Source organism: Balaenoptera physalus (assembly GCF_965194825.1).
Source record: "Balaenoptera physalus genome assembly, chromosome: 3".
Taxonomy (NCBI): domain Eukaryota; kingdom Metazoa; phylum Chordata; class Mammalia; order Artiodactyla; family Balaenopteridae; genus Balaenoptera; species Balaenoptera physalus.
This window is the reverse complement of record NC_138890.1, coordinates 36056427-36083857: the sequence shown is the minus strand read 5'-3', so window position 1 is coordinate 36083857 and position 27431 is coordinate 36056427. Positions and strand designations below refer to the sequence as shown.

The 27431-nt window shown below is 36.9% G+C and overlaps 1 protein-coding gene across 2 annotated transcripts in view; it reads left to right on the top strand.

The window, feature by feature from the left end:
* Nucleotides 1-26344, top strand: part of GABRA1 (gamma-aminobutyric acid type A receptor subunit alpha1) — a 63318-nt gene extending 36974 nt beyond the window's left edge. For both annotated transcript variants that reach the window (XM_082456497.1, XM_082456498.1), the window contains exons 7-10: nucleotides 2873-3016; nucleotides 12734-12886; nucleotides 17858-18060; nucleotides 22661-26344. In XM_082456497.1, the coding sequence (XP_082312623.1) occupies nucleotides 2873-3016; nucleotides 12734-12886; nucleotides 17858-18060; nucleotides 22661-22972 (812 nt within the window). In that variant the 3' untranslated portion in view covers nucleotides 22973-26344. The remainder of the gene's footprint in view (nucleotides 1-2872; nucleotides 3017-12733; nucleotides 12887-17857; nucleotides 18061-22660) is intronic.
* Nucleotides 26345-27431: the final 1087 nt, after the last annotated feature.

The following is a 27431-nucleotide window of genomic DNA, read 5'->3' as shown; positions in this document are numbered from 1 at the left end:
GTGTTAAGTCAATGGGAGAAATCCTTTCACAATGTATATGTATAATAAATCCTCACGTTGTACACTTTAAATATCTTACAGTTTTGTTAATTATACCTCAATAAAGCTGAAAATAAATTAATAAAAGATTACTGCAGTTAAAAAAATTTCATTGAGGACCACCACAATTAATAAAATAAAAAAGGCAATGACGATAAACTCTAAAATTATCCACTGTCACTCTTACATGTTTCTGAAAGAAGCCATAACCACTAAATTAATTCCTAGTATATTCTCTCAAACTTCTGAAAAAATTTGTTGAAAAAGCTATCTGACTGTAAGTTGGTTCAGGAATGATGCTGGAGCAGACAGGATACCCACATAAAATCTGGGGAATACTAGCTACATTTTTCTGCATCAATCACCCAAAAACAAGTGGTCACTCTAAAGAGAATGTGGTTCAGAGAATGAGGGGCACGGGCTCACATCTGGTTTTAGGCAGCCTGATGTTTGTGTGAAAAGGCCACCATTATTTTACATCTCATAGTATTGTAGCTTGGACAAATACAGATTTGGACAAAGTACCCAAGCCAGGTTACCATGGGGTGAGGGTTGTGTTGAGCAGGGACTCATTATGACTTCTGAGCCACAGGCATGTTTGCCTTTGAGGGCCGTTCCTCCAAACATATATATTAAAAATGTATTTTAATTTATTTTCTCTTTTAAATTTTTATATTTTATGATGATGTTAATAAAAAGTTGGATTATATTCATTTTTCCTTCTGATTTTAAAAGAAAGTGAAACATGTCTGTGCCTCCTAAAAGCATTGTAGGCCCCAGGTACGGAGCCTACTGTCCCTAATGGAGAAGTTGGCCAAGGGGTAAAGCTTTCACCATAGGGCTAACTTTTGCTATCATATCTCCCACTCAGAAGCCCTGGAAACTGTTTTTGCTAATGTGACATCCCTTCCATGTTTCTCTCTCTACATCTAAACAGAGGAGAATAGGTACCATCATTACAACCTAAATGACGTGGGTGTTCTGTGACTAGAGATCAGAAAAGCTATGGAATTCCTTCTCTTTCTCCTTCTCTGTCTCTCTCACTCTGTACATCTCCTCTTCTAACCTTCCTGAATTAAAGATCAGGATTATGACCTAATCTCTCCTATAGGAGGATGACTAGGTTAAAGTGTTACATGACAAATAAGAATGATTGAGAAGTGGAAAGAGCTATATGGTACTCCTCCTCCTCCTCTTTCTCATCATCATGATAGCAAATATCTATGAGAAGGATAATTAAAAAGAAAGTAAAATCACACTTTCTTTAAAAATGGAGGTATCACCTCACACCAGTCAGAATGGCCATCAACTAAAAATCTACAAACAATAAATGCTGGAGAGGGTGTGGAGAAAAGGGAACCCTCTTGCACTGTTGGTGGGAATGTAAATTGATACAGCCACTATGGAGAACAGTATGGAAGTTCCTTAAAAAACTAAAAATAGAACTCCCATATGACCCAGCAATCCCACTCCTGGGCATATACCCTGAGAAAACCATAATTCAAAAAGAGTCATGTACCACAGTGTTCTTTGCAACACTATTTACAGTAGCCAGGACATCGAAGCAACCTAAGTATCCATCGACAGATGAATGGATAAAGAAGATGTGGCACATATATACAATGGAATATTACTCAGTCATAAAAAGAAATGAAATTGAGTTATTTGTAGTGAGGTGGATGGACCTAGAGTCTGTCATACAGAGTGAAGTCAGAAAGAGAAACCAACAAATACCGTATGCTAACACATATATATGGAATCTAAAAAAAAAAATGGTTCTGAAGAACCTAGGGGCAGGACAGGAATAAAGACGCAGATGTAGAGAATGGACTTGAGGACATGGGGAGGGGGAAGGGTAAGCTGGGACGAAGCGAGAGAGTGGCATGGACATATATACAGTACCAAATGTAAAATCGAGAGCTAGTGGGAAGCAGCCACATAGCACAGGGAGATCAGCTCGGTGCTTTGTGACCACCTAGAGGGGTGGGATAGGGAGGGTGGGAGGGAAACGCAAGAGGGAGGAGATATGGGGATATATGTATATGTATAGCTGATTCACTTTGTTATAAAGCAGAAACTAACACACCATTGTAAAGCAATTATATTCCAATAAAGATGTTAAAAAAAAAAGGATGCTTAGTAAAATTTCCAGTGTTATCACATTTATCATGACCTTCCCCTGGCCTGATATAATCTGGACCCAGGCTACTGCCTCTAACCTCATTTCAACTCTTCATTCTGGCCACATTGGTCTTCTTGTTCTTCGTTAAATATGTCAAGCTTTTACCTGCCCTGGAGGAAGAAACTTGTTAGCTCATCTATCCAGCGTACTCTTCCCCAAGACTTACATGGCTCCCTCTCACATTTCTGTCATGTATTTGTATAAATATAATTTCCTCAGTGAACCTCTTTGAGTCCCTTACCTAGAATAGGCCCCATCCCCTTCATTCTCTATTCTCATATCTGTTGTATATGGCTTTACTGCATTTAACACTACTTGAATTATGTATTCATTAGCTTCTCTGCTTTTGTCCCCACTACTGCAATGCATGTTCCACAAGATCAGGTGTTTGTTATGTTCACTGCTGTATCCTCAGCAAAGTACTTAGTCCTTTGTAGATGCTTAAATACCATTTGTTATGAGTGAACAGATAACTGAATGAATCAGGAAAATGTGTCTCAATTTTCCTAAACTAAGGGATATGGGCTCTCCTTTCCTAGGCTGACCTCTGGAACCATGTGTTAGAAAATATGAAACTGATAGAACACACCAACTAACTAGGAGAAGCAAAGTGGCAAAACACATGGACCATCTTCCATTCTTTCCTTTTAGATGCTTACACGAGAGCAGAAGTTGTTTATGAGTGGACCAGAGAGCCGGCACGCTCAGTGGTTGTAGCAGAAGATGGGTCACGCCTAAACCAGTACGATCTTCTTGGACAAACAGTAGACTCTGGGATTGTTCAGTCTAGCACAGGTAAGTGCCATTTAGTTACTTTAGATAGGGGAGAAGGACCAGAAGAAGTTTTTGTAAGAATGTGCAAATTCAGTTTAGTCCTTCAATGACACAAGTAGAGAGAGTGAAAATTGCACTAAACTGGGAAACAGTTGGACTGGGAGCTAGTGTAAACTCTATAGACCCATGACCTTGAATTTGACATTTAATGCCTTTTGGTCTCTGGGGGGTTTTGTTGTTGTTGTTGTTTGTTTGTTTACAAAATGAAGAAGTAGTTCCATGTGATCAGGGTAGCATTGTATTTAGACATGTGAACTTCTGGAGAAGAATATATGGGTTAAATCCTTATTCCTCCAGCTTGCCAGTTAATTGTGGTCACCTCACAGGGTTGTTGGAAGGAATGAACTAAATCCATGAAGAGTAATCATCACACTTCCTGGCACATAGAAAACTCTTAATAAATGTTAGCTATTAATATCATCTAGGCCCCATTTATTGTCATGATACAATAAATCTTGGTAAATTTCTAGCGGCAATCATTACACATAGGATACCAAAAAGCCTTTTTTTCCCCACAAATCCATTTGTAACTCTAGCCAGGGATCTTCCACAGCTAAAATCTACACTGGTCACTCCATACTGGAATTAAAAGTAGATGGGCCACCATGCTTCTTGGTACTGTAACTGTTTTACCAATGAAATACTCAGAATTAGATCAGATACTATCAAGCAGCTGGATCTAAAATTTTAAACTTTTGAAGTTGTTTCAAGAAATAAGATGAGTTTAGTTATGCAGGTATCCCTTTTGTGACTAAGGGATATGTGATCATAGGGTCAGATAATTATAAATAAAATTTGGATTCTAACAATTAGGAAAATGTACTCCCTTAATCCCAATATTTTTAATTATGTTCAATTACTGAAAGCTTAGCAAGGATCAACAATTTTATGACTGTATTTAAAATTTGAAATTAGTTCATTCACTTTGATTTGTAATTCCTAAAAAAAAGACAATTAAGTGATATGTAAAGGCAGAACTGTTCTTTTTCTCAGGAAAATTCCTTCCTTACATTTCAGACTTTATATTAGTACCACGATCATTATAATCTGACCATTCAAAATTCAAGTAATAGGTCAATATATCTTACTCTGATTATTGGATAATCGCTGCTTAACAGGATCTGTCTTTTGCTTACTTTATAGCATCCATGGCTACTGTAGAAGTTGAAATATTTATGTTTCTTGTTTTGAAAAATGGAGAAGATTTTCCCTCAGCTTTGCCTACCTTAAGAAATGCACATGGCGTAGTGGGAATGTCTTAGGCTTTGCAGTGAGAAAGATGTGGGCTCAAGTCCTAGTCCTGCCTCTTAGAAGCCTGGTGACTTTGGGAAGGTCATTTATCCAATTAGAAACTCTGTTCTCTTCTAAGAATGGCGAGTCTGTAATTTTGCATTAAAGATGAGACAGTATAAAACACGAAGCAGAGTGTTATACAGCAGATGCTCATGGTGTGCAGTAGCTGTTGTTATTGTCCTGAAAACATCCCAGAACGTGGAAAATACCAAAAATTTTTCTTCCTCACCAAGTTATGTTGGAAAAGATACTAAAATGAGCAGTGCTTACTTTTTAAAACTTGAATGCTATCATAAACTGGATATTGTGGCAGGCGCTACAGTCAATGATAGACAAGACACATATCTTGCTCTCATGAAATCTGAAGTCTAAAGGAAGACAAACACAAACTATAGTTATCAAAATGGGTGGTAAGTGTTGTGATTAACATTTTTGGGAGGGCAAGTACGTGTCTGTCTTCCATATCCCTATGACTTACTACAGTAGATGAAACAGGAGGCACTAAATAAATATTTTGAATTAATGAATAAAAAATAAATGAATCCAGCCTGGGTAATCAAGGAAGGATTGCTGCAGGGGTTGACTTTCATTTTGTCAATCTGTATTTATTGGGATCCAAGTAATCACTATTCTAGGCCCAGGACATTCAGAATAATAGACAAAGAACTTTCCCTCAAGAAATTCTCTCCCTACTATCATTTGAATGGAGGTTGGAGGATGTCAGGGAAATAGTATTTCAAGTGCAATAGCATGCATGCAATAGGACAAACATATACGATGGTTGCTGGGAGGAAGGAGTGCTTCCATTCTATTCTAATGCTAGTGACCTTGGTGTGTCACTGTATCCCTCTTTATATTCTAGTTCCCATGTCTGCAAAATGAGTGGCTTAGTTTGATGAACTTGGAGACCTTTTTCACTTTTGGTTTCCTAAATCAGCCTACCTACATTCTTGTTACTCAGAAAAGATATACAGTCCCAAAAGGGCAATAGGTGAGAAAGAGTGGTCCAACCCACCACCACCAAGCTGGCTGGACCTCATAAGTTGGGTTTATTAAAAGTCATCATTTCATGTTAGAGCTGCAAGTTTATCTGTACAAAATAAGATCTTTTCCTTGTCATTCCAATAATGGATATGGGGGGAGGGGGGAGGAGAATAAAGAGCAAATTCTCGAATGTGGGAGCTCAGTTTGATGTATGTTTTCCCCTCCACACTAAAACCCTGAACTACCCTTCCTCTGGGTCTCCTTTAGCTCATCAAAAATCCTCCTTGAAACATTTCTATGAGAAGAAACAAAGATCTTTTGTAAGGTCTTCAATCCCATATTTCACATCTCCTATAGAGCCTTGAAAACATTAAGATAAATGACACTGAGTGCTATTATCTCCCTGTTTCTGCCAGAAGACTAGGAATGGTGGCAGAAAAGTACACACACATTGAGAATGATTAGATAAAAAGCATCTTCTCCTACCTTAAAATTCTCTGTGGGAGAGAAGCAATTCAGGTCACCTTCTAGAAGGTTAGAAGGTGTTTCCTCACTTGTGTGTAACCAGCACATGTGTGGATACTCACTCACACACACTACCAGTGACCTCTTTCAGGTCAAATACCTCTAGATCACTTCAGTGCCATAGGAGGGAAGATAAGAGGCTCAATCCAATACTTGGATTTTTCTCAGTGCAAACATATTAGAGGGACAGTCTCTTCATTGGAATCTGCCATCAGTTTGGGGGGAAAAATGAGCTGGAGACTTAGTTTGAAGTGCACTTAGTCACCTGGCAGAGCAAACTTGTTACAAGGACACAGAAGGATGAGTCTAGTCAGCTTTCACATCCGATGCAATTCTCTGTTATCCATTCATTTATTCACTTATTCCTTCAACCATTTGCTCATTTACTCTGTTTGACACTGTGATTGGGCCTGGAGAAGAGAGATGAAGGACCCATGGTTCCTGAACTCAAGAAGCTCATGGTTGAGTGATATAAGTAGCTAATATGCATTGTGTTGTTCTAATCCTTACAACAGTCTGAGGTTGTAGGTATTATCATTATCTCCATTTTACAGGGTGGGACGTAATTGAGGCCTAGAGAGGTTTAATAATTTTTCCAAGGTCACACAGCTAGGCAGTGGCAGAGCTGGGATTTGAACTTGGGAAGTCCAGCTATAGAGTGTGTGCTCTCAACCATATGACACACTAGTAATAGGCAAGATAGACATGTGAAAATGCAGCAATGTGGTATAGCACAAAGCTTAAGGGGTGGATCCTGGAGATATACTGTGAGGTTTTGCATGCTGGTTTTACCACTTATTAACTGTGTGACCTTTATCTGTTCATCTTTTCTCTTGTACTACTTGGAGATGATCAGAGGATCTACTTCATGAGTTACTGTGAAATTGAAATGAGAAAAATGCATGTAAACTGCTTACCAGAGTATCTGACATGTAAAAATTATATAATAAATATTAGATATTACTATTAATAATAATGATGAAGTTAGTACAAGAAAGCTACATGATGACACCTAAGAAGAAGTCATTTCTTCTTGAAGTATGAGGGAGGGTGGTTTGAAACTAGACCGCAGCCATGGCCCCCTGACTCATTCTAATATACCACATTATGCTTCCTAAGGAATTCTTTAAGGAAAGCCCACACAAAAATTATAATTGTAATTAAGGGACATGACAATGTGACTTATACAGAGATGCAAAGTTGTTAAATTTGGCATTAGGTATAAGAATTATATCACGGCTATAAAAGAAGAAGAATGTAATATAAAATGCTTTTTTAAAACACAACAATGATGACTGGAAAGTCGTCATATTTACCAAAGTCAATAGACAGGTGTGATCAAAGGAAACATAGGTGAGTTTTGTCTAATAAGAATGTCTCTTGTTTGTGAATGACTATTGTTTAATCTTAGAACAGATGACCAGGAAAAATTATAGGATCCTCTTTCCTAGAAACAGTCTTCTCTGGATGAGTTAAGGATGACTCTGCAGGGTTGAAATGAATGAGGAAAGCAGCTGTTTTCACTGACCAGGGAGCAACACTGGTGATCGACATTCACCAAAGGAGCCTCAGGACTTCTATTTTTGCAGCCTGATACATGATCTCCAGAGAAATAATGTAACCGTAAGGCGTGAAAACAGGTTTGTAGGGTGGAAGGTGGAGAGGGAGATTTACATAGTCATCTGGTCAACCTAATCATACTTCAGATGAGGAGATAGGTCCAGAGGGGTTAAGTGGCCTAGAACTATAACCATTGTTTCCTTATTTCTATTTCAGTATTCTCTGAAGCAGATATTAAAATACCAGCCCCTCCCTCAATGACATTTTTTATTCCTCATTCCTTTGAAAAAGGTAGCATCTTAGAAAACACAAAATTTAGAATACTTGAAAGGAAAGTGATAGCTTTACATGGAATCAGTATCCACTACAATTTTGTTAAAGAAATGAATGGAGCTAGAGAATACATTTCTATCCTTTCTACCTTTACACTGTAAATCTGTATGTGACTCAGACTTTTTTAGAAGAACTTTCACATCTGTTATTTCGTATTATCCTCACAGCATCCCAGGAAACAGTTAAGTAGCACATTATCATTTTTACTGAATAAATGAGAAAACTGAAGTCAGATAAAGTTAAGCAAGGAATTTACTCTAAGTAACCAACATTTAAGAAAGTAAAGGATGGAAGCCAGATCTAAAGAAACCCTCAATGCTGCTTTACAAAATTATATTCCTACTTCTTTTCTTCTCTCTCTTTAATTTTGTATTGTGATGTATAAGAAATATTGTCACATCTAATTTACAAGCTTCCCTCAGGGTTACATGATGTGAAAGGATATTTGAATTACAATGCTTCTAGACTGTTAAATCAGAGGGAAATAATTTGACATGCTTAGTGCATAAGCACTTGATGTCTAGAGATACTCTTTCAATCCAATTTACATGACTTTTTTATTGTGTTTTTCTTTCATTTTTAAATGATTAAAATGTGATTCTGATTTTGCCACCTTTTGCTTTCCTTATTTAAATGTTATTGATGGAAATAATAAATAAATAATATATAATAAGAATACATAAAAGTTTTATTTGAGCCAAACTGTGGACTATAGCCTGGGAGACACAGATTCAAGAAGTGCTCAAATTGTGCTCTGCCAGACTACAAAAATGCGGGAGGCTTATAAAGGCAAAAACTGCAAAATTACATAAGTTGTTTGTCAGAAATTATAGATGTAGCTGGCAAGAAGTAAGGATGTTTATTAAGCAAGGGTTGGTTGGGGTCCGAAATGTATGCATAGTTACATGGGGAGAACTTGAGACCATAAGGTTGCAGCCGGCAGCTGCTAGCAGATATTATTTTGAGAATGGCTAGAGGTGTCCTTGAGTCTGGTAGAGTTCAGAAAATTGAAATTCTCAGTGATATAGGAATATATCTGAAACCACATCCACAATGGCCACCCAGATCCATTTTGGATGCCTGAACCTCAGTTATTCCATTTAGATTTTTAAATGCATTCTTTTCTTTAATGGTTAAAGTAGACGTACAATGCATGCTTGATAGGCCCCAAGACAGGCTGTTCTGGTTAGCAATAAGTATCAACCAAATCATGTATAAGCCAGAATGACTTCCCTCAACATATGAAAATTTCTTCCATCAACATTTTGTACCAAAACTTCTTAGATTTTGTTTAATTCAGGAAGGTGACGTCAAAAGATTTGAAGTTTTCCTCTACTTTTTCTAATTTGTTAGTGAGGAAGTGGTTTATAAAACAAATATAATGTCACATGATAGCTTCTCCAAAAAAATAATCTTTGCAGAATCTTCCTAAAATGTCACATTGTGAACAACAAAAGATGATAATGGAATATATATAGACACTCACCTTTCTGGCATTATATGAGAGATGGAATTTTTTCTTTGAGCTGATGACATTTTGCAGGCTACAATTGAATGAATGGTTAGGAATAATAATGTATACTCCTGGGAGGTGAGATGTAACCTGACTATGTCTACCCAAGGCTACATTTTAGCAGAGTCGCAGGAAAAAATGTTTTTTTGCATTTTTCTCAAATTTGAATCACTTGTTTATTTCAGATGACCTTGGAGACATTATCCAATTTATCTACAGAAAATAGAAAAAAATTAGATAACATTTTATTTACCTTTCAAAAAAGAGATGCTAGTGGATGTTAATTGCAATGAGTATTCTTAAGCCTCATTCATCCCTTTTTACCACAGGCAGGTGCTGAATATTTAGGATATGTAAAGCCATGCTATACTCAAAGAACTATCTCTCTTCTTAATTAGCTTTCAGTTTGGTGGAGGGGTATAAGTACATAAATAACTAAAATTAAAAGTATACAATATATTTATAAGTGTAAACAGAAGCTGTAAATAAATTTGAAGTTACTTAATATTGATCAGTAAATGGCAAGTGTTATTAATAACAATCATGAAAACATAAATGAATATATCAATGATTTCCTACTATAGAGAGTATAGGGGGCATTTCTTCTACCAATAATTCTACCAATTCTGACTGGAGAAACGAGAGAAAAAAATGGAGAAAGGAACTAAAATTTATTTTAAAACTCTTATGTAGAATGATCTTAACTAGAGCCCTTATTCTTTATTCTCCCCACAATATACTTATCACTATTTTATAATGAGGAAACTGAGGATCAGAGAGTTTAAGGCTACACAGCAAGAAAATAGCATATCTGGTTTTTGAACCCAAATTCATTTGCTTCTAAAGCTAATAAAGTCTCCCCATACAGTACATTTCTTCCTCTTCTACTATGGACTGAGCCCAACCCATATATGAACAAAATATTCGGCTATAGAAGAGGTCAAGTAGGGAATTTTGTTGATCAGATTACTGAGATATGAAAATGTGTGGTGAGACATGAGATGTGATACTGAAACGCGTATCCGAGCTAGGATGTGGAGAGTGTTGAATACTGGTTAGGGAGTTTGCTTGTTAGTATGTAACACTGGAGACATTGTTGATTATCACATTGTGGGAAAGGAGAGTGGCTACTAGTGGCATCTAGTGGGCAAGAGGCAAGGTATGTGGCTAAATATCCTACATTACACAAGACAGCTCCCACAATAAACAATTCTCTGTTCTGAACTGTCAGTAGTACTGAGGTTGAGAAACCCTGATGTGGATAATAGGAATCCATTAAGGTGTTTTAAGGTATGTACGTATGCTTTAAAACAATCACTCTGACCTCAAATTTAGGGAAAATTGTAGTTTAGGACCTGACTGGAGACAAACAAGACAGTTCATAGATTATGGTAGATTTACACTGTAAATCTGCAAAGGAGATAAGAGCAATGACCATGAGATAAGAGATAAACTGAAAGATACTGCACAGGTGAAATTAAAATTGTGATGATCAACTGATTCCTTTCTCTCTCTTTTGGAAGTCCTACTTAACATCCAAGGATTAATTCCAGGTTTTTATCAATAGCCTGAGTGAATAGACAGATGAGAGTGCCATGAATTTAGAAATGGACGCTAAGTGGAAAAGAAGCCCTGCTATATGCTAGTCATTATTTTTTATGGAAAAGTTTAAGTAATATCACTTTTGAACATAGTTAGTTGGTGATATCAATGAAAAATCAGTAGCTATGAAATGTCTAGTAGATATTTGGAAATACAGTGGTTTTTGAGAGCAATGTCACTTAGACATGTAGATTCCCGCAGCCATCTGGATAAAAATGACATTAAGAGCAGGGGTGAGAAGGAAAATTCCTTATTAGAGTCAAGAAAAAAAAAATAGAGATGACAGCTAAAGACAGAACTACGCCAGGAACCTCTACATTTGCTTTGCAGAAAGATGAATATTAGCGCCCAAGAGACAGGAAGAACTCATAACTCTCTGACTGAAATATCCAGTGAGTTAGCAAAAGAAACTGAAAATGAGAGCTAAAAGGAGAATGTGAGTTTAGAGAGTGCTATCAAGATGGTAGGGGCAGTCAGCATTGCTTAATTTTTAGTGCTACAAAGAAGGTGGTCAGTGGGCTTGAAGGTTGAGATCTCCTTTAAGACTGAGATGTTCAATTATGGGTATTAAGAGATCATGAGCAGTTTTAACCACATTATAGGGGCTGAAGCTGGATGGCCATGAGCTGAGACATAAATCACAGGTTGAAGAGAGAAAAGTTTGGAGTTGAAGGGAAGGAGGAAGATAGAGAAATGTGAATACCACAGAAAGCAATATTTTCTTAGTAAGAATACACCTATTTTTCTCCTACCCACACACAGATAACTAAGTATATATTCAGAGTGAGTAAAGCTAAAAACTTCTAAGACTTGCAATTAAGAAATAACATCAACTAAAAACAAAAAACACCTCCTACAATTTGGGTTGTGTGTTTATTTCTTTGGGCCTCTAATCAAATCAGACTTTGACATATATAAAGACCATGGAGAGTTCCTAGCTACTCCATTATTTCCCAGACTGGTCTAGGAATTGGGACAAGTTCAAAAGCTAGTGACTAATAGGATTTTTCTGCCCTCACCTTAAAGAATGGTTTGTGTGTACAGGTGGGACCTGAAGAGCTGCATGTTTCGAAACCTTCCCAGGTGATTGTGATGAAGGTGCTCCTCAAAACAAATTTTGAGAGTTCTATCACACTCTTCTCATTTTGATAATCAGGGTAAGCCAAATCCAAGGTCAGAGAGCTACCGAAAGAAAGTGCAGGAGCTGGAATTCAACTCCCCTGACTTGGACACCAAAGCTCCTCCATTAGACAGCCTGACTCTTTTCTGCAGAGGACAAACTGGGGATCTGGTGTCTTCTAATCCACGGGTGTACATCATCAGGATCTAGCACATTGCCTTCAGGGTTATTAAAGCCAATCTGTAAATATATGCTCAGATTTGTCTCTTAAATGTATCAGGTACCGGGATTAGGACATAAGAAAATCGATGAGACCTCTGGCACATCAATCTCATCCTCAGTGCCATTTTGGTGTTTGGCTTTTTTTTTTAATTTTTATTGGAGTATAGTTGATTTACAATGTTGTGTTAGTTTCAGGTGTACAGCAAAGTGAATCAGTTATACATATACATATATCCACTCTTTATTTTTTTTTTAGATTCTTTTCCCATATAGGCCATTACAGAGTATTGAGTAGAGTTCCCTGTGCTGTACAGCAGGTTCTTATTAGTTATCTATTTTATATACAGTAATGTGTTATGGTGTGTTTTTTAAATGTCTCTTTTCTTCCCTGGATAAAAGCTTACCAGATGTCACGTGGAGAAAGGCTATGGTCTAACCTCCAGGTCCTTGCTGCTGATGGAAAAACTCAGAGATAATTTCTTTTCAAGGTCAAATTGCTCACCTTACTGTCTGTTTCACCCTCCAGGAGAATATGTTGTTATGACCACTCATTTCCACCTGAAGAGAAAGATTGGCTATTTTGTTATTCAAACATACCTGCCATGCATAATGACGGTTATTCTCTCCCAAGTCTCGTTCTGGCTCAACAGAGAGTCTGTACCAGCAAGGACTGTCTTTGGTAAGTGCCAGTCAAGACGCCCATGCAAGGGTCTGGAGGGCAAGTTGTATCATATCTGTGACATTGCAGATAGAATGAAAAAAATAATAATACATTAAAATCTGAAGTTAGTACAATAGGAATGTTCAAGGAATTACCATTCTCATTATGACATGATTGTAAAAAAATTCTTTTTTAAAAATAGCAAGCTGTTTTAGTGCATGTTAATCGATGGGATTAATGAACACTTGATTTGCTATTTTAGGAGAAAAATGGAATGAAGCAGGCATAAAATGCATGGGATAGATTAAAATGCACACATAGAAACATGAATACTTAAATCATACATTTAGAATCATTTAGAATCTAATGATTCTAAAACATTAATACTTAAATCATACATTTAGAATCATGTGTCAGTGTATTTTTTAAGAATCTGAGAAAATATAGTATCAGCAGAACTACTTCCTTACATATATGAAAGCAAGTTGTCCTTATGTAGAAAGAACTCATTGATGACCATGATACCAGTACAGGAATATCTCATTTTACCCAATGTGTGCACTTCTGAAGAGTTACAAATATTTTTTTCTATGAAAATATTTTAAATGCCTTAGATGCTTTAAGTCAGTCTAATGGAAAAATGTTTAAAGGGTAATAACTTTTTACTAATAGGAAAACTCACTCCCTAATTTATAATTTTAGAAGTTTGTATTTCATATAAACAGGTATTTCCTGCCTGTATCATAGTACACTGTCTTAAGTGTACTTTTCAGACTGATGAAAACAAGATTTCATCACCAAAAACTTACTGATTCATTCATTCTCTCATTCAATCACTGACTTTTTCTTTGAAATCTACTATGAGGTCCTACTATGTTCTATGCATGGAATGTAGCTGTTACCGTAACATAAACCATTCTTTTCATGAATGTTAAATTCTGGAGCTTAAAATTTGAATAACAATAAAATCATGCAGAATACTCATTGAATGCTTTTATATCAGGCTTTGTTCTATGAAACAACCCTATATTATCTTATTTAACACTAAAAGAATCCTCTGTAATATTATCCCTGTGGTGTAGACAAGAAAGCTAAGGAGCGAGATATTAAGTAACTTGCCCAAGTTCAGAAGCTATGAGGTGAAGAAGTCTGGAGTAAGACCCAGCCTCTTAGCGCTTAATGATGATGAGGTACAACTATCCATGTACTGCCTGCTGCAATGACAAGGCATGGAACGGGGTTGTCGTGGGCAACATAATTCATCTGGAAATTATAACCACATATTTAATTGGTGAAAGGTACAATTGTCAAGGTTCATTCCAAAAATATCAACTAGGCACATGCTATGTTTAAAACCCTTTACTACAAAACAGAAGACTTCAGGTGCTTACAATCTAAACTGAGGATTATTCTTGTGCAGAGAATATGCACAATATGCCCTGTGGCATCAGTCATCTCAGGAAAAAAAGCAAGACTCTGTTACAAGGGCCCAGAAAAACATCTTTTCTTCTGAACTTAGCAAGGTGCTTCTGGGTTGGAAACCACGAAATCTTTGCTGTGACATTAGCCTGAGAACACAGCTAAATCAAGACCCAGGATGATTCCACCTGCAGAGCAAAAGAGTAGTTCATTTAAAACTCTTTTTTTCCCTTAACACAATTTGTAAATATTAACTAGTGTTTACGCCACTTATTAGAACTGAAGATTGAACTCTTGTCAGATGCTCACTTCTATATGTGTATGTAGTTTGAGCCCTTTATTCACTTGAATTTTTTTTAAATGAGAACAAAAGACATGGACTTTATGTTTTATGTTTATTTTTGTAGAATGAGCCCAGCACTATAGTGAAAATGATTTTTTAAAATGCTCACTTCCCCCGCCTCGGTCCCCAACAAATCCTACCCTTCCTGTTTGGAAATCCCCTAAAGCACTTTGGAATGTTTTATAAGTCAAAAACCTTGTTCTTAACATTTTCAAAAGTCTGCTATCTCAGCCGACTCATGCCCTTTTGGTAAACATAACTGCATATCTGTAAACTCAACCATGGCAAGTGTTTCTGTGTATCAAGTTATATATTTCTAATGTTTTAAGTTCAATAAAATCACAAATACAATTTTCTGAGACCTTCAGCCTTCTAACATTTATTTAGTACACGTCTCTATTCCTTCTAGTGTGCGCTCAGCACATTCCTCTGAGCTGTGGGGAATGCCTGAGAGGGTCATGGGTATTTAAAGAAAAAATACCAAAGGGAAAAAATAAAGCAAAAGTTGTACCTTATAATAGTTTATTAAATGGCATCCAAAATGCAACAAAGCTGGAGCCATTTCATGTCTTAAAACATCATCTTCTTGACCTTCCATGCTCTTTCTCATTTGGAGGCTGTGGTCATGTAATTTTGCTGCCGGATAGACCCAAGTTTTAGGTTCAATCTTCAGTCTTCTAAGTGTCAGTTACCTATAAAATGCGAGTACAATTAAAATAAAATAGTGCCATTTAAAAGATTAGGTGAGAAAAATAAAATAAAATTTGGAAATTGTCGGGCTCAATACTTGAAACTTAATAGATACTCAACATATTTTTGGTTTTTTCCCTTTCCCTATAGCAGGAATTGTAAGACAACACACACACACACACACACACACACACACCTCTCTTTATGTTATTCTTAACTGTTTTTAATTTATGGATACATTTTTTTTAAGAACACTCATTCCCCAATTACTTTTAACAGTTGGTTGCCCACATAAACCAAAATTCAAATAAAAAATGGAATTCACTTTAGCGGGGATTTATCCAAAAGGACTGAAGTTGTCAATAATAAGTTACTAACTTTGGGGCTTCCCTGGTGGCACAGTGGTTAAGAATCCGCCTGCCAATGCAGGCGACACGCGTTTGAGCCCTTGTCCGGGAAGATCCCATATGCCACGGAGCAACTAAGCCCATGCGCCACAACTACTGAGCCTGTACTCTAGAGCCCGCGAGTCACAACTACTGAGCCCACGCTCTAGAGCCCGTAATCTGCAACAAGAGAAGCCACCGCAATGAGAAGCCCATGCACCGTAACGAAGAGTAGCCCCCGCTCACCGCAACTAGAGAAAGCCTGAGTGCAGCAGCAAAGACCCAACACAGCCAAAAACTAAAAAAATGTTATTAACTTTGTCCTTAGTAAGTATCAGGCTAAGTGCTAAACACTTTATTACATTATTTTATTTAATACAATAGCCCTCTGAGTTAGACTTATTAAAATTAATTTATAAGGAAATAATTACAAAAAATCCAGAAGCTCAGAGCTGTGAGGCAATTTTCCCAACATCACTCAGCAGTTACAGAGCTGGGGTTTGAAACTGGGTTGCTCTGTTCTCCAAATACTGACATTTAATTACCTTGCTCTTTGCTCAAGTTAATATTGATATGTAAATTTGGGGGCTATTTTCCCGCCAATATTCCTTAAACCATTTGTTGGTTACATAATATGGTTAATGCCCCAGAACTTTCTGCAACACCTCCAATGTTCATAGTAAGTCTACTTCCTACAACTGTGACCATGTATCAAAAATATGTTAATAAAAATCTCAGTGTTTCTTCTTAGTCCTATCACTTTCTAATAGACTTATAAAGATCATCTATCTTGATAATCGTGGAAACTAGGGAATATTGGATGGTTTAAAACAGCTTAGAAAAATTAGCCACCTACCAGCTGTGTAACCCTGCTGATTCTCTAAAATTAATCAAAAGGGGGAATCATAGGTATGAGTTTTAGACACATGGGATGACAATATCTTCTGTGGCAATAATTTACTTATCTTTAAAATGCTTTCACATATTATTATATTTAATCCTCAAATAATCTTGTAAATGTGCAGAACTTTTCCTCTCTTAGAATTTCAACAATGATGTAGACAAGAGAATGAAGTTTAAATCATCACTTTTACAGTTATGGAGACTGAGGGCCCTAGAAGTTAACTCGCTTACTCAAGGCTATAGAGCTAAGAAGTAGTGAGGAACTACTTACTGGAAGAGGTTAAGATTTTTTCAACACCATGCAATCTAAGCCACCCCCACTGGGTTCCTGTGATTTTTTTTCATACATTTTCAAACGGCTTAAAAGGGAACTTACAGTATTCTAACTAGTTTAGTGCATTACATATAGTAGGTTGATAATATTAATTTGTTAAATGAACATTAATGGATGTCATCATTCACATACCAACTTATATAATAATCTAAGTAAACTAAAAGCAACTGACTTGAAAATTGCTTTGAATATAGGTGATTTTAATAAGTAGGGATAGATTCACAGAATAGGGAAGATAGGGCAGAGAGAGTAAGACTGTGGACATTTGAATCAGATGAATGTGTTCAAATTTGGTTTTGCTACTTCTGAGCTATGTGACCTCAAGCAAGTTACATGCAACTTATTTCAGGAACATCTTCAAAAGAGTAGCTATTTGAAGAATCAGGAAAATATAGTATAAAGGCCAAAGAGTTAATAATGTAACAAGATATTATCCTAAAATAATTTAATTATCTATCAATGATGAATTATCAAAAAGTTATTGGTTTCTTGGATTGTATATTCAAAGTACACAGGTAGAATATTAAACAGAGCTGAGGATCCAGAGATTACTTATGGATCAAGGACAGTGAAGATACCTGCTTTCCTTTTCCTAGAGTTGGGGACAGTGAAGGAATATTATTTCCTTTCCTACCCAGGACACCATGTTCAAGACGCCTATTTACGGGAGTTCACTATCTTATTAACAGCTTCTCAACAGCAGAGGAGTTTATCCCTCCAAAAGCTCTCCATCAATACTGCCATACCATGAACTGCAAACTACACTGGGGTTAAATTAAAACTCATCCATCCCAAACCAAAATGGGATGAACTTGAAAACACACTCTGTCTGTGTTTCCCTTTACATAAGTAGGCTGACCTCAGTGATGGAAGTTTGTAGTATGAACCTACAAATTCACTTTCTTTCTTTACAGGAGTAACAACTGTGCTCACCATGACAACTTTGAGTATCAGTGCCAGAAATTCCCTCCCTAAGGTGGCTTATGCAACTGCTATGGATTGGTTTATTGCAGTGTGCTATGCCTTTGTATTCTCAGCTCTAATTGAGTTTGCCACAGTAAACTATTTCACCAAAAGAGGTTATGCATGGGATGGCAAAAGTGTGGTTCCAGAAAAGGTAAATGCTTTAATATTTCCTGTGATATAGCACTATTATGTCTTTTTAAACATATAGGATGGGATGTTTGGACTTGGGGGAATGGATGAAGAATGCAGAGAGAGGGTAAAGAGGATTCTTTGTTTCTTATGTTACAAATGATTAAGTGCTGTGAGAATTTTGTTATTGCTAAGGAAAGGTTGTTTCAGTGGATAGATGTTCAGAGTAGAAGGAATGAGATAAAGGAGAAACACAAAGGTAAACATCTCTCCTCAAATATGCTTTCCTATGGTCCCCATTGATGTGAGAACAGTTTTAACAAACCTGACATTAGGAGCAATTATGCCATTATAATTTTTGTAACTTGAAAATTATAGTCTTCTGGTTGTTTTCCAAGCCTAATAACTTTGGTCATAAATGTTATTACTTTAATGGCTCAATTGAATTGAGCTTGCAAAATGCATTATCTCTAATTTTCACTAAAGGGTAGGAAATACATTTTCTTTTTCCAAAATAGAGGTTTGCTTTAAGAAACATAGCACACAGAATTCACAGAAAAATTCTTCACTGTAGAAAATTATCAAGTCAAGAATATCACTGTTCTTCTCAATTAGAACCTACTTTAGAGTGGATTTTAAAGCATAGTTGGGAGGGACTTCCCCCATGGTCTGGTGGTTAAGACTCTTCCTTCCAATTCAGGTGGTGAGGGTTCCATCCCTGGTCAGGGAACTAAGGTCCTGCATGCTGCAGGGTGCAGCCAAAATAAATAAGTAAATAAATAAAGCACAGCTGGGGAGGATATTTCTACTTCTGGGGTTTGAAGGAAAAATATGTCAAAATGCAAGGGAGCCTTGGGATGGTGGAAAGAAGGGCAAAGTCAGAGACAAAGAGATTCTAAGACATCTAAAAGTAATCTAGGAGGAATCACTCTACAGCAAATATAGAATTCTAGTGTCTTGAGTCAGTCCCTAAATATACAGTTCTGTGGTCAAATACACTCGAATAATTCTGCATACTGTCACCAAGTCACAGTATATTAAAGAGTCTGAGAGGGTGTATAGTAAAGAAATCCATTTAATGATGTTTTTCCCATAGCTCCACAAATATACTAGAAAAGAGGATCCTTTGTGTTGGAAACATCTACCACATTTAATAGAATCTAAAGTGTTACTGATTATACGACATACCACTAATATACGTATACATAAGAAAGAAAATATGCTGCCAAGCAAAAGCTCTTTGAGCTTTACCTTTCAGCCACAGGTGAATCAGTTGAACACCTCGATGATCTTGTACACAAGCAACAGCAGAGAATGTTCTGTATCAGATGCACTATCACAACCAAAATGGGCCAGAACCAGTCCTCAAAATTCACCTTGCCTTGAAACATCCTTGCCCAGTATAAAAAAATCTCTGAATTTTCAAATCAAGAGCCTTGGCTCAGGTTCAGTAAAGAGGAGACAAGACAAAAGGGACTGCATTTACCAGTTGGAGAAAGGAGTGACAGAGTGGAGACAGCATTTTGTCTAATACTTACCTTAGCCATTGATGGCCTCCATTTGTCCTAGAACAGAAGGGCAGTCCCAAAGGAAAGAGCACCAAAACTGAAGATGAGTGATCATAAGACACTACCAATTGTAAGACATAGCCCAAAGTCATAGATGTGGACATTTAAAAAATGCACATCTTAGAATCACTGGCATACTCTATTAAAGTTCTTCAGAATTAATTATATGCAAACATTGGTAACATGCAACTGAAAAATGAAATGCAAGCACTGGGAAAAGTTGCTTTTCTATCTTAATCCTTTCTTTCCATGCTGCAAGAGGCCAATGTCTTTCTGATTGTGGCTCATCAGTATCAGTTGTCAATGACTTGTTAGATGAATTGAACTTGATCTGAAAGCATAGAATTTGGGTTGAGGCATTGGTGAGCTCATAGTTGAGTTTGTATTTCTCTCTTTCTGACCGTATGTTAGTCTTTCAAGTGCTGTGTCTCAAATAAAATATTTCAATCTCTATCAATCTACAGTCCGTGTTATTCAGTGTACATATATAGATATAGGTATGGTCATATCTACATCTCTCTCTCTATATATATTTTTTTATGTATATATATAGATAGATAGATAGATGCATATACATAATGCCTATATCTGTCATCCTAATGAGAAAGAGAATATTTTTTATAATTTATCTATGTCTCTGTAAAAATCTTCCCCAGGGCTTTGCCAGTTTGATTAGCTTATAATAAGGAGATTGATCACAGTGTGATCCAGGTCTCATTTTGACATTCAGAGAGAATAAATAACATATTTCTCCTGTGACCAGGTGAGTGTTTTCAGGAGAGGTAAAATTTCAATCTCTGACATGGTATAACTTCAACAACAAAAAAAGAAAATCCCCATAGGGCATCATGTTTTCAAGCAAGCATATAGTAGCCTTCTTAAGATTCATCCTCATATGTTTAATTGCTGAAAGAAATACCAACTTCTTGATGAATATGGGGGAGCTCAATATTTTCAGAAATGAAGAAAACTATATTATTTCCTGAGAAACCAACCAGATATTTCTAAATATCCTTTTCAACATGATGCTGCAAAAAGAAAGAAAGAAATAAAACACTTAAGTTGAGAAAACTTAGTATTAGGGTATTATGATAAATTGGCAGTGGGAGAGACGAAATCTACCAATAATACAAACTCTTCTCCAAGAATTGTTCCTGTGGCAGATTATTCATTTCAGTTTATCTAATAAGGTGTCTGTCACTCAACAAATTTTGTTTAGATTAGAACCCATTGCCTCTCTTAAACATCAGAGTGCATATACATTTTATCTAAAGGAGATACATGCTTTTCAATGTATCCTTTAATATTAGATCTGCTATTTTCTAAGCAGTGGACTCAATACAAGTTCAGTCTGGCTGTTTGTGTTGAAATAATTCATATAAATTTTTGACTTGTAGTCATTTGGACCACATTCAGAGAGAATCAATTTTACTCATTTTATTTTTATACAAATAATTACAGAAATTTCTGTCAATCCTCCTAAAGCTTAAACAAATCTGCCTTCACTATGAAATGGGTGTATACTTGGACTAAGTGACCTTACTTTTAATGGTGTAATACTAGGAGAAAAAAAAATCTGGGCTTTTTTTTTGTTTAAGTCCCAGTGAATGTATGCTTAAGGATTTGGAGAGGAGAAAAGGTAGCAGATAGGTCATGGAGTTGGATAATAAAGAAATTAACCTGTTAAAATTGCACCTTGTGAGTGAGAAGTATCAGCTCTTCTAGAAGTAATATTTTATTCTGATTTGATATTAAAAATACAGATTGTCCAGAGTATATCGAGGCTGGTTGGTCAAGTTTAGCTGCTCATGAACATTCTCTGTGTAGTGTTTTCACAATGTCAATAATCAGGCTTCACTTCCCTAGGAGTTCTGATTCAAAATGCAAGATTGTGCCCAAGACATTTACACTTAAAAAAATTTTAACTGGTGATTTAGTGTGCACAAAAAAACAAGGCTCACTCTTCTAGACTAGTGCTATCCAGCAGGAATATAAGTGAGCCACAAATGTGAGCCATGTATATAATTAACATATTTCTGGTAGCCTTATTTAAAAAGTGCAAACCAGTGAAATTAAGTTTAATAATGTACTTTAGCCAATATATCAAAAATATCCTCTTTAAATGTAAATAATTCTAAACATTATTTAGGAGAAATATTGCACTTTTTAAAAATTTTTCATACTAAGCCTTCAAAATCCTATGTGTACTTTATACTTCCAGAACATCTCAAATTAGACTAGCCACATTACAAGTGCTCAATAGTCACAAGTTACTAATGGCAACTGTATCAGAGCACATAGCTCTAAACAATGATACACTTTATTGTTGAGAAATGTCTGTATGACAGAAACTCTAAGAAATACTGCACTTGTCAATTACTGCACAGAAAACATTGATAAGCAGCTAACTCTGAGCAAGAATTGAATTCAGGATATCCTGACTACCCCTGCTTTGTCATTTCCCCATTGGAAACATGGGGAGAAGGAGCAAATAATAATTAGCTCAGCAATTTTTCACTGCAAAACAAACTACCCCAAAACTTAGTGACCTAAAACAACCACCAAGCATTTTGGGCTGGGAAAAACCTGATGGTATTTCTATTAGTCTGACCTGGGCTCATGCCAAAAAGTCCTTGATACGTGGTCATACTTGGTCCTGCCCAAAACATCCATAAGACGTTTGGTCCACACCAAAGGACTTTGTTATTTGATCCTGTCCAAAACCATTTGGCATGGACCCGATATGCTCATGGACATTTTGGATAGGAGCACATTTCAAGGACTTGGCGTAAACCAAATGTCTTACGGACCAACTGTCTTATGGACATTTTGGACAGGAACAAATGTCCTGCAAGGTCACTTGTCAATCTTATAACTAGATGTTTGTATCTGCGTTTTTCATTTTTCCTCAAAATACAGTCGTAAATTACATTCCTTAGATTTTAAATAAAGCACATGTTTGAGTTCTAAAGTAAAGGTCACTTTGCTCAGCAACTTATAAACGTGCTTCCCACAGTTTACTAAACAAAATACGTTTACTCTTTCCTTCTATAGCCAAAGAAAATGAAGGATCCTCTCATTAAGAAAAATAACACTTATGCTCCAACAGCAACCAGCTACACACCTAATTTGGCCAGGGGTGACCCCGGCTTAGCCACCATTGCTAAAAGTGCAACCATAGAACCAAAAGAAGTCAAGACGGAAACAAAACCACCAGAACCGAAGAAAACCTTTAACAGTGTCAGCAAAATTGACCGACTGTCAAGAATAGCCTTCCCGCTGTTATTCGGAATCTTTAACTTGGTCTATTGGGCTACATATTTAAACAGAGAGCCTCAGCTAAAAGCCCCTACCCCACATCAATAGGTCCTGTCATTCACATTCTGTTGTTCAGTCCTCTGCACTGGGAATTGCTTTCTGTTCTCAACGCAGTAATTCCCATCTGCTTTATTGCCTCTGTCTTAAAGAATTTGAAGATTTCCTTATTTCCATAATTCATATAAGAACAACAGACCCCTGTCTGGCAGTCCAGAGCAGAGCATACAGCTGAGAGACAGGATTCTGAAAGAGGGAGCAAGAGAGAAAAATCATGACAGAAGGAGACAGAAGGGAAGAGAGAGGAAAGGTGGGGGAAGTAGGTCCAAAGACATGAGGAAAATAGAAGAAAAATCAAACTTAACTCTATAACTCTGGGTCATTTGTAGATATATATTTCCAAATATTCTAGAAAAAAAGATACTGTATATGTCAAAAATATTTTTATGTGAAGGTGTTTAAAAGAATAAATTATAAATGTTTAATGAAGAAGCATTTTAAAAAATCTATGTCTTTATTGCACAAACTACAATGTGCTTCTTACATTTCTGTTTTGTTTTTTAAACCGATGTATAGCTTTAACATTCTGTTTCCAAAGCTAAAGATCCCCATTCTTTCTCCTTTTAAGAAATGCCTAATGCATTATTTTGTTGTTAAATGCTATTTTAAAATTTATGGAAATTGCATTGGCAAATGTGCAGTTACTCACTGTAGAGCACATTTAATCCAATGGAGACAAATGCTTTAAATAGGCTGCTTTATTATCATCTGAGCTTTTACCACTAGACTCAATGAGGAGTCATTTTAACAGATACACACTCAATAAAACTAAAAAAAGAAATAATAAATTTAAAAAGAACAATTTTAAAAGATTTATTTTCCATCCTGTCTATATCCAGATAGCACATGCATCCAATAATCACTGGATTTTCATTCTGAAGATGTTTTTAGAGGGGCAAAAATATTTTGCAAGCTCTAGAATTGTTGAATGTATTATTTTATATAACAGTATATTAAAAGCTTTAGATTGAAATTTATGACTAGTAAACAAATATAGAATATATAAATTATATATGTAAATATACGGCATGAGATTGTACATTTTTTTACTTTTTTAAAGGTTGTGTTCTTAAAATATTGTGTAGGACTCACCGCTCTTAGCTGTTAGAATGTTGCTAAATGCTATGGAAATCCTTTTAGAGCCTGCATTTAAGACCAGAACAGCCTGAAGGAATCAGATGGAAGTTCCAATATATGGGTATAAAATCTACTTATGGAGAGAAAGCTTGTAATTCAAACTGTTGTCCAGTGTACAGCAGTAACTCAGTTGCTATCTGCTCAAGTCATCCCACATTTCCCTATTTTAGGCTCTTGTGATATAGAAAGAAAATGGAAAAGCATTAGTGGGAGCTAGAAAATCAACTGTATGTTATTGCTATCTTTGCTGATACCAACTATTTCAATAAGTGTTGTACCATATGTAGCATTAAATATAAAAATAAATGAAAGAATGTACAGGAAATAGCTTTTATTGAGTAATATTACATTTCATTTATACTGTAGCAATATATTTGTAGGCATACTACGTAAGGGCTTTAATGACAAGAGGTCCATTAATACTCCCTATGAAAATTCTAGTCTGTTTCATTACTTCCCAGATGTTTTAGAAATAAATATTTATGCAGAAGGTATTTTTGAAGCCTCCTTTTGTCTGACAGAATTTCAGAGATATTTAAAATTAGTGTCCAGAATCCACAGGTTATGGTCTAACCACATTTAGAATACTATGACATAAACCTGTCGTCATAATTACCAAATAAGACAGTTGGGATCCATACCCAAGTTTTGAGCAATGTTTGTCTCAAAAAGCTGCTATCCAATGATGCAGGAAAATACAGTTTGTGTTTTCCCAACAAACTCTGGTTTTCTTTTTAAATGTGCTTTATTGTTTGATATGGTCCTGCCTAAATTCAATGAGCTAGCCCAATAAAGGCTGAACCAAGGATATTTCATCCTTTGGTATCATGTGTAGATATCATGTATAGAAATAAAGTAAAATATGGCTCTAACTTCTGTGTTGCTGTTAATCTTGTTATTTTGGGGCGTTAATCTAATGTGTTTATTAAGAGCATTTTATCTTCCAGACTCCTCATAGCTAACATTTGGTCTGTATTTTGCTCATTAGATGTGACTATTTCTTATTAGTCTGCTTTCTGCTATGCAATGACTGCATTTCTATCATTTCTTAGTTTGTTAGTATATGTGGACAGTATTCTATTGTATAAATTGATTGCACAACTTATCAAAGACAAATGATTCTATGTAGCTTTTCTACCGTGCTTTGCTAAACCATGTAATACTAGTTAAGTCTTCCTTGAAAATAAAGATACACTCTTATAGAGGACAGTTCCTGTAAACTCCCAGGAAAAATTTTTTAAAGATGACACTGAATGTTTATTGCACCTTAGTGCAGTGAAGTGGCAATAAAACCTAACATGAATCGAGGTTGTTTATGGCAGATGCATGTATTGCTTTACAGAGTTTAGCAAAAGCTCTTAATTTTATGTCATACTGTATTCTATTATAATAATAAAGCTAACATTATTCAGTAAAAAATGGAATGCTTGACTTTCTTTTCATGTTATCAATATGACCTACCGTTGCCTTGTTTTAAAATATTTTCAAGTAGGAGCACCTAAAAGTGCCAAGTGCTAATAAGAATCTAGGCTACTCAGAAGATTTTTGAAGATGCATCAATAGTATGATCCTAAACTATGATTTTAAATGAATCACTTTCAAAAAGAGGAATTGTTAAACACCTGGTATCTGGTGCTGCCAGTAGCACCTCAACTCAAAATTTATAAAGCATAAATAGAAAAGAGTCAACATACTGAAACAATAGTAGTTTGTTCATCTCTATTGTTAATACAGTTGATTTGTTTTCTGATCTACTCCCGGGAGACTGGTTTAATTGTTTTAGAGGAAGAGTCTGAGCATTATACTTTTAAAAGCTCCCGCAGAGCTATTACATTCCTTAATGTTTCTATAAGCACAAAGTTAAAGTACAAAACACTGAGAGGGACCTTCAAGATGGTGGAAGACTAAGACATGGAGATCACCTTCCTCCCCACAAATACATCAAAAATACATCTACATGTGGAACAACTCCTACAGAACACCTACTGAACGCTGGCAGAAGACCTCAGCCTTCCTAAAAGGCAAGAAACTCCCACATACTTGGATAGGGCAAAAGAAAAAAGGAAAAACAGAGAAAAAAGAATAGGGACGGGACCTGCACCTCTGAGAGGGAGCTATGACGTAGGAAAAGTTTCCACACACTAGGAAGCCCCTTCATGGGCAGAGACCGGGGTGTGGGCGGCAGGGAAACTTTGGAGCCACCAAAGAGAGTGCAGCAACGGGGGTGCAGAGGGCAAAGCAGAGAGATTCCTGCACAGAGGATCGGTGCCGACCAGCACTCACCAGCCCAAGAGGCTCATCTGCTCACCCGCCGGGGTGGGCGGGGGCTGGGAACTGAGGCTCGGGCTTCGGTCGGATTGCAGGGAGAGAACTGGGGTTGGCTGCGTGCGCACAGCCTGAAGGGGGCTAGAGCGCCACAGCTGGCTGGGAGGGAGTCCGGGAGAAGGTCTGGAGCTGCCGAAGAGGCAAGAGACCATTGTTTCAGGGTGCACGAGGAGGGGGGATTCAGAGAGCCGCTTAAACGTGCTCCAGAGATGGGCGCGAGCCGCGGCTATCAGCGCGGACCCCAGAGATGGGCATGAAACGCTAAGGCTGCTGCTGCTGCCACCAAGAAGCCTGTGTGCGAGCACAGGTCACTATCCACACCTCCCCTCCTGGGAGCCTGTGCAGCCTGCCACTGCCAGGGTCCCGTGATCCAGGGACAACTTCCCTGGAGAACGCACGGCGCGCCTCAGGCTGCTGCAACGTCACGCCGGCCTCTGCCGCCGCAGGCTCGCCCCGCATCCGTACTCCTCCCTCCCCCTGGCCTGAGTGAGTCAGAGCCCGCGAATCAGCTGCTCCTTTAACCCTGTCCTGTCTGGGTGGGGAACAGACGCCCTCAGGCAACCTACACGCAGAGGCGGGGCCAAATCCAAAGCTGAACCCCGGGAGCTGTGCGAACAAAGAAGAGAAAGGGAAATCTCTCCCAGCAGCCTCAGAAGCAGCGGATTAAAGCTCCACAAACAACTTGAGGTACCCTGCATCTGTGGAATACCTGAATAGACAACGAATCATCCCAAATCTGAGGTGGTGGACTTTGGGAGCAACTGTAGACTTGGTGTTTGCTTTCTGCATCTAATTTGTTTCTGGTTTTATGTTTATCTGAGTTTAGAATTTAGAGTTTATAATCATTGGTAGATTTGTTTATTGATTTGGTTGCTCTCTTCCTTTTTAAAATTTTTATATATATATATATATATATTTTTTTTTCCTTTTTCTCTTTTTGTGAGTATGTACATGTATGCTTCCTTGTTTGATTTTGTCTGTATAGCTT